We start from the raw sequence: 12197 nt of genomic DNA, 5'->3' as shown, positions 1-12197 counted from the left end.
CAGCTGCACACAGCTCTTCCGTAGTACAGCTCACAGCGCTCTAAATCGTTTATCCTTTATAGCGAAGCTGTAAATGGTCCACCTCCTTAGTTTTGTGGTGTCCGTCCGCATACAAAAGAAACACGTGACACTCTACGATTGATGACGTCATATATCTCTTAAATTTGTGACGTCATCATTACGTATTTGTGGTGTCTTGCGGTGACGTCACTACTATACGCTACGTCGTGTGGTGACCTCATCAATTGACATCGTCGGTCGGTCAAAGGAGGGCCGCACTGCAACACCACGAGAGGTGCAGAAAGCTTTACTGGAGCGGTACGCCTTTCGTAGGCGTTTCGCCACATATCAGTCGAGTCTAGGCGCCGCCTTGGTGAGTCGCGCGCGGCAAATGTGGGCTGACCGCGCATTGTGACAATGCCCGAGGAGCAGCGCCCTTACAAAGAACCACCCTGTTGTGTGGTGAGTGTCGTTTGGTGTCATAAATCATGCAAGTGCGATGATGTGTAGGCCCAGCTGCCCGATTTCTAAATGAACGGCTTTGGCAAGTATTCTCCCGAAAAAGTTTTTGAGGTACCTTGGTGCACTTGTTGTGGGCCAGGCATTCTACGAGCAAATTTTGTTCTCGGACGTTCTTGCCTGCGCTGAATACCAAAGGCCGAGAATACCGGACCTAGAAATGGGCATGAACCGATATTAAAAAAATAAGTGTTAAAGAAAAGTAAAATTGCAAGTACTCGTGAATAATTCTTTTTGTGTATATATGTGTGCTTTGTTGAGACTCTTCTAATTTTCGAAGACTCAACAGTTCGCCCAACAAATAGTTCGTTTACCTGTTTAACTGATTCAAGTTTTACCTGTTTAACTGATGCGTTCCTCACATTCCCATCCACGTGACATTATTGTTCAGGGCAGCCCTAATTAAGCATCCCAGACACAGTTAACGTGAGTTATAACTTTCTTTATTTACAGCAGAAAGCGCGACGCTGCCGTGTCACAAAGCCGTCCTCCTCCTCACATTTCGCCACCCGTGTTCCGCGATGGATGGTCTACGGGTTGCGCGCTATGTGCCAAGGCAAAGTCTCATGCCCCTTTTTTCTCGGCGGTGTCGGCCGCCTGCTTGGGATCGCTCGATCCGGCCAAGTAGGAGTGCGCGGCGGCGTCTTTGGCCGATATCCTCTCGCGAGGGCTGTAGATAAGCATCTTGAGAAGCAGATCGACCGCCTCGCTTTCCGCCTCGGGAAGCAGCTCGGCCACGATGTTCTTCCTCCAGTTGGGAAAGGACGGCTTGAAGTTGGGCAGTTGCGTCACTTCGGGCCACGTTTCGACCGTCGGCGTGCCGAGGACGCGGAAGATGCGGAACAGTTGGTCGATCTCCGAGTCCCCGCGGAAGAGAACTTTGCCGCTGAGCAGCTCGAAGAAGATGCAGCCGATACTCCACACGTCGACCGGTGTCGAGTAACGGCTGGCGCCCATGAGAATCTCGGGCGCCCGGTACCACAATGTGACCACCTCGTGGGTGAAGACGCGCACGGGCAGCGTAAACGCGCGGCACAAGCCGAAGTCGGCCACCTTGATGTCACCGTTGTCGTCGATAAGCAGGTTGGCTGGCTTGAGGTCGCGGTGCAGAACTCGCCGCCGGTGGCAGAAGAGGATGGCGTCTACGATCTGACGGAGGTACTTCTTAACGACGGCGCCGTCCACGATCTTGTTCTCGGGCAGCGTATCCAAGTGCTTCCTAAGGTCCATGGTCATATACTCGAAGACCAAGTGTATAGCCTTGGACCCCGTCATGACAACGTCTACGAGACGCACTATGTTCTCGTGCGTTAGCTCCCGGAGAAGGGTCACCTCTCGTATGGTCGTGGCCGGCACGCCTTCCTCTTCGCCCTCGACTCGGATCTTCTTCATCGCGACGATCTTGTTGTTGACCTTGCACTTTGCCTTGTAGACGACACCGTACGTGCCTTCGCCGATCTTCTCCATAATGACGTAGTTTGTTCATCCTGTCCGAGCTGGTCTCGGATGCCACGTCAGCAGGGATCGCGACGGTACTCGCAGATTCGCGATCGAGCGAGCTGTAACTAGCACGGTCGAGCGGCCGACGAGAACCGTTTGAACAAGGCGGGTGCGGGTGGGAGCTCACGAAAGCTGACCGCGCGCTCTGCCTGCTCGCGAAGGGGCGCGGTAGCGCCACACTACAGGCAACATAGCCTGCCGGCTCTTCAAAAAAAATGTCGAAGCGACGGAATATCATTTTATTTTTCTTAAATGTTTTTAGTCGGGTTTTCTTCCGCGTGTATGTAGTAAACGCATGCGTGAATTTGAATTTCGTTTCCCATAGGTTGAATTATAGTACGACCTCCAAACAGGTACAGTGTGGAGAAGGTGTACTTAACATAAAGGCGAGAAAGACGACGAAGGCGGATAAGCATGGGTTGAGATCGAGGCACTTATTCCAACTAATTTGTTTTGAACGATCGATTCTTGGCCAATCCGACAGTGGGGTGTGAGTCAATAGATCTTAGGATCTATGCATCTTGACGTATGAAGAGGAAGTACGATCGAACAGCACTAAGTAAAAGGAAAGCATACTTGCAAATAATACGAGGCAGCACACGTGGACACTGGCGTAAATCAGGAGAGGGGGGAGCAAGTCCTGACCTCCCTTGTGTTCAGAATGTCACCCACGCCCCCCCCCCCCCCCCCCCCCCACCACCACCACTCAGATTTGTTTCAAACATCATATTTGCGCGCTCTCCGTTAAACGAACCCTGAAATCTGAATTAATTTTGTTCACAGTAAGAAAATTTACCAGCACGTGTTACGATTACTTGCAATACATGATCTACAAATTCACAGTTTCCCTAATTACCGCATAACTGATTATGATTATTTAACGGGGTATCGTCCTTGTGTCGCGCAGGAATTCGCAAATGGCCACGCAGACGTTTCTGTAGCTGGAGTCCAAAGAAGCAGCTCCGAAGGAAGGGATATTTTGGGTACTCAGTGTTCCGAAATCATGACAAACAGGAACAGACCAATTTGTTGACCCGTGGCCGCACGAAAGGCATGAAAAGCTTTACTTATTCGCATTTCACCCCCATTTTCTCGTGGAACTCGGAAGTGAGGTAGAATTCGCGGTTTTATTAAACTGTGAATTAAGAAATTGGAACATGTTTATGTGCAGGCTCGTGCAGTCCTAGGGTGAACACGGCTCCTCTTTTGGGAGAAATAAAGTTTTGATCAGCAGCAGCAGCGTGGCGGCGTAGAATCACTGGAAAATTTTCAGAGTGTCGCATCTGTTTTCCGTGCGCCGCCGCCGACGCGATTGGCTTACTCGCATCACGTGACCTCTCGCCGCCATATCCCAAGCGCTTTGGGTGCAGGCGCGTTCAATGCAGAGCGTGGCCGGACATTTAGCAGTACCACGGTCCCCCAGAAATACTTCGTCGCTTTTTTTAAACGCTTCATGCAGACAGGGCCGTAAGCAGACATTTTTTTCGGTGGGGGGGGAGGGGGGGGCACGGGCCCGGTGTGCCACCCCCTGGCTACGCCACTGCATGCAGATGCCAGAAGAGATCTAGCCCACCATCAATCGAACGTTACTGGTGAGCTACTCTGGAAATCTCGTTTGACGTGTGGGAAAAAATTGATGTCAAAGAGCGCCGTTCTACGTGGCTGCATAGTTGGCCTGAACGAATTCGCCCCCCCCCCCCCCCTCGAATAACACACCTTCCTGCAGTGAACAACACCAACATTGCTGGAAAAGGTCTTATGCGACAGGATACTTCACCTTTTCGGTTCGCTATGGTCAGCGATATTGAAAACTACATACCTTTCTATTTGCTCGGCTGTTTATATCTCGATCTGTTGAATAGATTACGCATGCTATCCGAGTTATAAGCGTGTCACGCACGAGAGCGAAATCGAAGATTTATTAAAATAATAACTGCTTACTGGTACACCTTGAAGGCAATTGTGGCATGGATCATTTGTCATTGCGTAAAACAGAAGCGTGGAACTCTGTTGATAAACTTGGTATAAGGCAATGTTATCAAGTGTATTTTTAAATTTGTTGCAAAAAAATTCTGCTAATGCTGCATTGCACCGAGCATACCCTTAAAATACGGTATAGCTGGTGAGAAATGATCACAGCAAAAAAAAAAAAAAAAGAACACAGATCCCACACATTGAGGGAGTCGATTTTATGCGAGTCCTAGGTCTATACACATACCGTGTTGCAGTAGCATGCGCTTTAAGAATTCCGGGATGTGCTATTTCTGATCAAAAGAACATAAATCACCGTGCCGAGGAAGTTTTAATAAGAGTGCATTATGAAAAAAAAAAAAAGTGCGGCAGTGCAGAAACCGAACCCCAGCTGTTTACGCGCTGGCAACGCCAAAAAAAGAACTGTTTGTCGGAACACAGCAAAATATTTGCAAATTCATTGCAACGTTGGGAATATTAAGGAGACAAGAAATAGGAAATGAAACAATTAAGTAGTGATGTCAATCATTTTGATGGCCTATTTCTACGTATCGTAAGATCAGATGCACCTTACCTACCGCACACACCGATTCACCCGTGCGTTCGGCTGCTGGCGTTCCGAATCAAGACGTCGCGCACAACTTCCAATTACCGTACACACACAACTTCTATTAGACATATCAACCAGTTGAACAGCAAGCACGGTGCGCAAGCAAGCTATGCGTCAGCGATCAGTCGAAGGACGCAATGTTGAATGTTCTCGATGTTGTTCGATAACGTTCTCGAGTGCAGTGAACCTGAACAGCGACTGCAAAGCTAGTGCAAACAGTCAAGATTCACCAAATGTCGAAGTAAATGGCATCTCACACAATGTCACTGCGCTAATGCAACCATGTTTACAGATCCGGACCTAGCGAACACGCCCGGGCGTGACACGAAAAGAGACCGATGAAGCCATGAATAGAGTTCGCGAGCACATGGTAACATTCGCCGTACGTTTCGTTACACCGCTAACCGCGCAGTCGATCCATACCTGTCGATGACTCGAAATCACTTCTAATATCCTCTTGAAGAAACACACACACATAATGCCGTTCTGCCGAGCGTAACACGGCACTGAGGCTAAAAGATCGGTCACTTCTCAACACACGCTAGCAACGCGCCGGACGGTCTGGAAGGGACATGGCCGCCGCCACCCAATGTTGCCCGCGTGGAGCCTACCTTTGCGGTACTCTGATTTTCCAGTGATTCTATGGCGGCGCTCCGCAGGGCGCCAGTTCATCCGGTGCGGCCGCGCATCGAAACGAAGCGGCGCGGGTAGGGTGCGCGGGCCAGGCGCGGGCCATGGCCTCCGAGATTAGCCGGCGGCGCGCCGCCGGCTAAAATCAAGGCCAACGCCTTAGTTTTATTAAACATGGTTTTATTAACTCTTTTAGGTGCGTCGTATTTTATGGACCCGGCTTGTCCATCTACTGTCTCATGTCGCAACGGTCACGCAGTGATCAATACAGGCCTAAAACAAGGCTAACACTGCTTAAAACCAGTGCAAGAATAAACTAACAATGTCTGAAATAATATAAACTACAGAAATAACCAACAATTACTCGCAATAATTTACCTAAAATCGCGAAAAACGCTGCCGAAACATCCGGCTGATACCCGCGTCGTGAAAGAGAGGGCGCCACCGCCTCGGCAAGCGCGCGATTGCCGATGAAATCGTTGGGTTGCCCGTGCTACGCACTTCAGGTTTCACGATAGTGGAGCTGCATGAAGCTCAGGATTTAGAACTAAACCAAGACACACACGAGAACGACATTAGCGCTACATTAACCGCACACAATTAGCGCTATATATATATATATATATATATATATATATATATATATATATATATATAATATATATGTGTGACGAACCACACGAGAACGGTGTGGAGCGAGACAAGCTGTGCCACTTCTCCGATTACCTTGAAGGTGAGGCTTTCCGCTGGTTCCTCACCGAGGTGTTCGACACTGACGCATCTTGGGACAGCTTATCTGAATGCATGAAGCAACGCTTTACAAGCGCCGTAGCGGATCCTTTCCGTCAATTCATTCATTGTCGGCTGAGGCCAGGCCAGAGCCTGAAGGACTACTATAACGAAAAAACGTGTCTCGGACGCCTTGCCGACCTAAAGGACGCACACCTTATTTCCGGGCTCAATGACGGCCTTCCCGCCGATATGGAAATGGCTCTTGCTGGCCTTAACCCGTCTACACCAGCGACGTGGCTTTCAGCTGCGCTGCGCGTAGAGTCAACTTTGCAGAGAGTTAAAGTACAGCGCGCTTCTTCCCAGTCGAAACACGCAGCTCAACGCAGCAAGCGGCAGCGCCCGTCAGCGTCCACCTAACACGCCGTTACGAACACCCGCTTCTGAATGCAGACACTGCGCAATGGATGGCTTACCCCGACAGATGCACTGGCACAATGAATGCCCACGACGCGCAAGCATTTCCGCCCTCTCTACCGACCAGGGAAACGAGGAGGGCGACCCAAAGCTCATGTAATTCAGTTTGATGCACTCATTAACGGGTACCCTGTCAGCGCTACTCTTGATACTGGAGCTACGATCACCTGTATCAACGAAGCAGTGCTGGAGGCTCTTCACCTACAAATAATGAGGAATTCATGCATCTCAGTTCAACAAGTCACATCATCTACCAAAACTTTGGGTCGCGTCAATCTAATGATACAGATAGGAAAAGTCACAAGAGAAATTCAGGCACATGTTCTACAAGGCATGAAGAGCAACTTACTTCTTGGCTTGGACAGTGCCTGTCTCTTTAACTTGTCCCTGGACCTTGACACCCTGACTCTACGCCAAGAGAATGACATCCTGCATCCTCGTGCACCAAACCATGCCACGGCTAATATGGACGCTTCTTTGCAGGAAGTTGAAGTTTGCGATTTAGTGCATCTAAATGAAACTCAACAGTTCGCATTGAAGCAGCTTGTCCATAAGTACGACGACATTTTTTCCAAGTCACAGACAGACATCGGGTGCATCATCAGCGAAACGCATCGCATTCTTCTCACCAACAATGTTCCCATCCGCAGGGCTCCCTATCGATGCTCAGAAGCCGATAGCGTTGAAATGGACAGACAGATCAACGACCTTCTTGCGCAAGGCGTCATACGACTGTCTACGTCACCATACGCTGCACCAGGCACTTCTGGCAGAGAAAAAAGGGGAAGGACGCACGCGTTTCTGCATCGATTACCGCAAGCTAAACGCAGTGACGGTGCCCGACTATCAACCCATCCCTCGCATCGACGACGTTCTCGATTCTCTCGGGAAATCTACGTATTTCTCGACATTAGACATAACGTCTGGTTACTGGCACGTGAAGATGCATCCCGAAGACATTCCAAAAACGGCATTTGTCACACGTACCGGTCACTACGAGTGGCTTGTCATGCCTTTTGGCCTACGGAACGCCCCAGCCACTTTCGAACGGGCTGTCAAGTCCATATTGACAAAACACCGCTTGACGCACGTCACGAATTACTTTGATGACATTGTTGTCTATTCCGACACGTTCACAGACCACCTGAAGCATCTAGAGGCCGTTTTAAAAGCTTTCAAAAGCGAATTCGTCAAGCTGAAATTGAAGAAATGTCAATTCGCCCGAACCTCCGTTGAGTACCTGGGACACAGGGTATCGAATGGCACGGTCACTCCGAAACAAAGCAACGTGGATGCAATCCTACAGTTTCCGACACCATCACGCCCTAAAGAGTTACAGCGTTTTCTCGGCACTGTGAATGTTTACCGTCGCTACATCGCCCGCTTCAGTGAAATTGCTCACCCACTGACACGCCTGCTCAGCAAAGACGCCACCTGGAACTGGGATTCGGACTGTGAGCTGGCTTTCACTCAGCTCAAGAAATGCGTAACAGAAGAGCCCATCCTTAAAATCTACGACGCCTCCAAACCTTGCGTGCTATACTGCGATGCGTCCAACAAAGGTATCGGCGCCGTCTTGAAGCAAGCGGATGATGAAGGTCGAGAGCATCCTATTGCATACCATTCACGCAAGCTACTCAAACACGAAATCAATTACGCCATCACAGAACTTGAATGCTTGGCAATTATTGACGCCATTGATAAATGGCACTGTTACCTACACGGGAAACCTTTCACTGTGATCACGGACCACGCGGCGTTGCAGTGGCTTAAAAACATCAAAAATCCCCGAGGGCGTCTCTTCCGATGGTCCTTGAAGCTCTCCATGTACGACGTGAACATCAAGCACCAAAAGGGCATTGACAACATCGAAGCCGACGCACTGTCGCGAAACCCGATTATTCAACTCCTATCTGCTGAACAACTGCGAGAGCATCCCCACGACAAACCGCCCGGCAAGCATACCATTGAGAACGGAATGACCATAGTCACGCGCAGAGGGATACGAAAAGTCTACGTCCCCTTTGCCCTCCGATCTTCTCTTCTCCAGAAAGCTCATGGCACTTTCGGTCACGTCGGTGTAAAGAAGACATTGCGGCTTCTTTCTCCACAATACTATTGGCCTGACATCGTCACCGACGTTTCCGAATACATTCGACACTGCGATACTTGCCAGCGCTGCAAGAAGCCGAAGACCAAACGCTTTGGTTCCTTGGAGTCTTTACCACCAGCGGAACAACCATTTGATCTTCTGGCCATGGACACTATCGGAGGTTTTGCCAACTACGGTTCCTCCAAAAGATTTATCCACATAGCCGTTGATCATGCCACCCGTTATGTGTGGGCTTTTGCACACAAGAATGAGACCTGCGACGCCTACATCTCTTGCCTGAAGAGTATCTTCGCTGCTGGAAAGCCTCGGAAGTTCCTTTCCGACCGCGGCACAGGATTCACCGCCGGCAAATTCAAGCAGTTCCTCAAGCACAACAACATTCATCAGCTTTTTACAAGCTCACAACGCCCGCAGTGTAATGGCCTAAATGAGCGCACCAATCAGTCTATCGTAACTCGCCTTCGCTGCAAGATTAATGACGAACCCCGAAAACCATGGACGCGTCTCCTCCCTGACGTTATCGACGAATACAACAGAACACCTCACGAGGTCACGGGCTACCCACCCTGTTTTCTTATGTATGGCACACCATCGTACCCTTGTCTCCTCTCCGACGTTGCCGAAAACCTGCAGGACGCTCGTGCAAACGCGGTCCGCAATTCACTAGCATATCACGAGAAAAACAAGCTTATATACGACAAGAAATTCATTCCATCGGAGCTTCAAGTGGGAGACTTCGTTCTATACGAAACACCCTGGCACCCAAACCGCGGCAAACTTAGTGCAATAATGGAAGGACCGTATACGATCATACGCAAGATATCCACTGTTAACTACGAGATCGACCGCAGCGTGGCTCCACTCGGTCGCCAGACTGACATCGTTCATGTGGGCAGATTAAGACGATATCATCCGCCCCTGCATCTACGACTCTCTCGGGGGGAGGGGGAAGCGTGTGACGAACCACACGAGAACGGTGTGGTGCGGTAGTGGTGAGAGAGGAAGACGAAGTGTTTAATAAACATGGATCTTCGTACAGCCATCATGTCTCCTGCGTTACATATATATATATATATATATATATATATATATATATATATATATATATATATATATATATATATATATATATATATATATATATATATATATATATGTATATATGCGCAAACGTGAAACGTTTCGCGCTTTCTTGATTGCAAGTTGCAAATTGTGAAAGGTACAATGTGGTTCTCAATGCAGCACGAGAAAGTTGACGTTACTCTTCGAGACTGCACCAAAGCCGTTAAAGATTACATACTTTACGACGCTGCCCGCGAGAGAATTGTGTAACACGCATGGAGATTATGTAACATGTCAGTTAGAGAGTTCTTTTCGGTTTCGATTATTTCGAGTTCGATTTCGTGCTCCCTAAATTCATCCGACCTTTCGAGAATCCACCGACAGAACACTGTCGCCGTTATTGCACCCAATAACGGCTGAGAGTGTGCTCGTTTGCTATTCAAGCACTCCACAGGGCTTCGAAGTGCCGACTGCGTGCAGTTAATAATTTCAACCATGTACTGTGCCCGGGGTTTCGGTTTTTTTTATATACCCTGGATGAACACACATAACGCACTGTCACCAAAAGGCATTAAACCTTCAGCCAGACGCTTTAGTACCGATAAACTCGGGGTGAACTATGTTCCTTGCGAGCAGTGTTTCAGGGAAGAAGAAAGGTAGTCGCACTCAGGGCGTGTACGAGTCGCTGTACAAGAGAGATCGTCAGTTTTCGTTCTTCTTGCGCCAACTGTACCCATCCAGTGGCTGCAACTGTACATAGTCTCTTCTCCACACAGGAAGTAAAAAATACAATGGTTCAGGAGGCGAACCACGATGCATCCTTCATGCCACGCACATGCACAAGCTCGTCCTACAGGTCTTATCCGATAGAAACTTCAGAAAAGGAATGAAGATGTTCTTTCCGCCCTTGAACTTTCTTATGCGTTGAAGGTCGGGATGCGGCACTTCCATGGAGCAAGCGTTTAAGCCGCTTACAGAAATAATGGCTAATTCTCCGAGGTCTAAAAGCCCGCCTAGAAACACAAGCACAAACTCTCTGGGCCGTTGAGAAGTTGCTCGTAGATCTTTTTTTTTTTTTTTCATCACGACAGCGATTCAAGGAGGGCAATGAAATGTCATCCCGAATGCGCGCGTGCTTATGGGACTTTCACGTGACCTGCAGTCTCAACCGCAATTCAAGCAAGAACTCTGTATCTTCCACAGCCAGAGGTCGGCTGTCGTTGCGACACCGAGCTGTAGCCAGCACTCGCAGGGCAATCCTCTTCGGAGAGTACACGACCAGCGCAGCGATGTCATCATCCCTCCCGGCAATAATCATTAGAGTGCAAATAAGCTCCACCACCGCCACACGGCTGCGCCTCGTCGTTTAACGCATGAAGACGGATGCCGTACTCTCGTCTTTCGGAAGAGTGGCGCGTGGGAGTCATTCAATGTTCTCCCAAAGTGGGGAAAGAAATTTCGGGACTGCCAATGAATCTTGCCGTCTATAAAGTGATATGACAAATAGTCGTGTTGTGGGGACTAAGCAAAACCGATCTCGGTGTGGCGGTCGGGGATAGTGGGGAAGCCGACGCGTTCCCGGGTCATTTCGTTGTGTCAGTGCGCGAGGAGGAACAAAATATACGAGCCCCCGCAGCAAAACAAACCTGGCACACAAACAAATGGGGCCCAAACAATGCCGAGCCTCATCCCCAGAACTACCCGTCGACTCGCCCCCCGGCGCGTCATATAAGATGCGCGACCCCACGCGCAGCGTGTGGTATAAGGTACACGAAGCTTCTTCCAAGCCCGGGAACATCCTTGACGATGGATATGATAGTCTTTTCCGGGTAGTGGCCTCTTAGCTCGCCCTTCATTCTCTCTCACTGAGGAAACTTCCCTTTCCCTCTGTCCCAGTATGGTTGTTTGTTGCGCTCGGATCGCAGCCCTTCCGAGCCATCGCCCAGTTGACCACAGTGCCAACCCCCCTCCCCACTCAGTCCTCTCCACTGTTCGCCCAGAGCTCTGGAATGAGGAGAGGGGTCGGGAAAGGGGGTGTAAGAGAAGAAAGAGGCCATTACGGCGGCGGTAGCCGCGAACTAGGGCCGCCTGACCCGCGAGGCATGGCTGCGCAGTTCTTCTTGGACCGCCAGGCAGCGTCGTCCCTAATCCTATTAGAAGCTGCCAACGTTTGCCGGCCTCCAGGCATCCTCAAGGCTCCCCCTCCCCCTTTCCCTCATTCTGTGTGTGCTGCATGCATCTTTGGTGTGCGATACCGCGGCCATATGTTTTCTTCGTTCCACTTCCACCCTTTCCTTTTGTTTCCGTTTTGCCCTTCCCGCGCTTCCGGGCACCCTCCTCCTTTTCCCAGCATTTCCAGGGAAATCTCTATAGAGCGCAGCGGAGGTGCTAGAGATAGTCAGCATAGAATTGCAAGCACAGGCTTCGTGGGTTTGTTTCGCTCCTTGCAACAACAATAAGCGGACGCCGAAGAGGGAAAAGAAAGAAGAGCAATGCATGGCGCTAGCCACGGACAGGAAGTTTGTTAGAGACCCCCTTCGTTGCGTGAATGGCCTGCTAGGCAGCTGTGCGGCTCTTCCACGATGA

The 12197-nt window shown here is 49.8% G+C and overlaps 1 protein-coding gene across 1 annotated transcript; it reads right to left on the bottom strand.

Annotated features, from left to right (window-relative positions):
* Window positions 1-1083: 1083 nt before the first annotated feature.
* On the bottom strand, window positions 1084-2001 carry LOC119376809 (cyclin-dependent kinase 1; the record flags this gene model as incomplete). Its single annotated transcript, XM_037646510.2, has 1 exon — window positions 1084-2001. A coding segment is annotated over one exon (918 nt), but the record flags the coding sequence as incomplete, so codon positions are not given.
* Between the last annotated feature and the right edge of the window lie 10196 nt (window positions 2002-12197).

This window comes from Rhipicephalus sanguineus, unplaced genomic scaffold, assembly GCF_013339695.2.
Source record: "Rhipicephalus sanguineus isolate Rsan-2018 unplaced genomic scaffold, BIME_Rsan_1.4 Seq2289, whole genome shotgun sequence".
Lineage (NCBI taxonomy): Eukaryota > Metazoa > Arthropoda > Arachnida > Ixodida > Ixodidae > Rhipicephalus > Rhipicephalus sanguineus.
The sequence above is the reverse complement of the archived record's forward strand: the minus strand, read 5'-3'. Positions and strand labels throughout refer to the sequence as shown.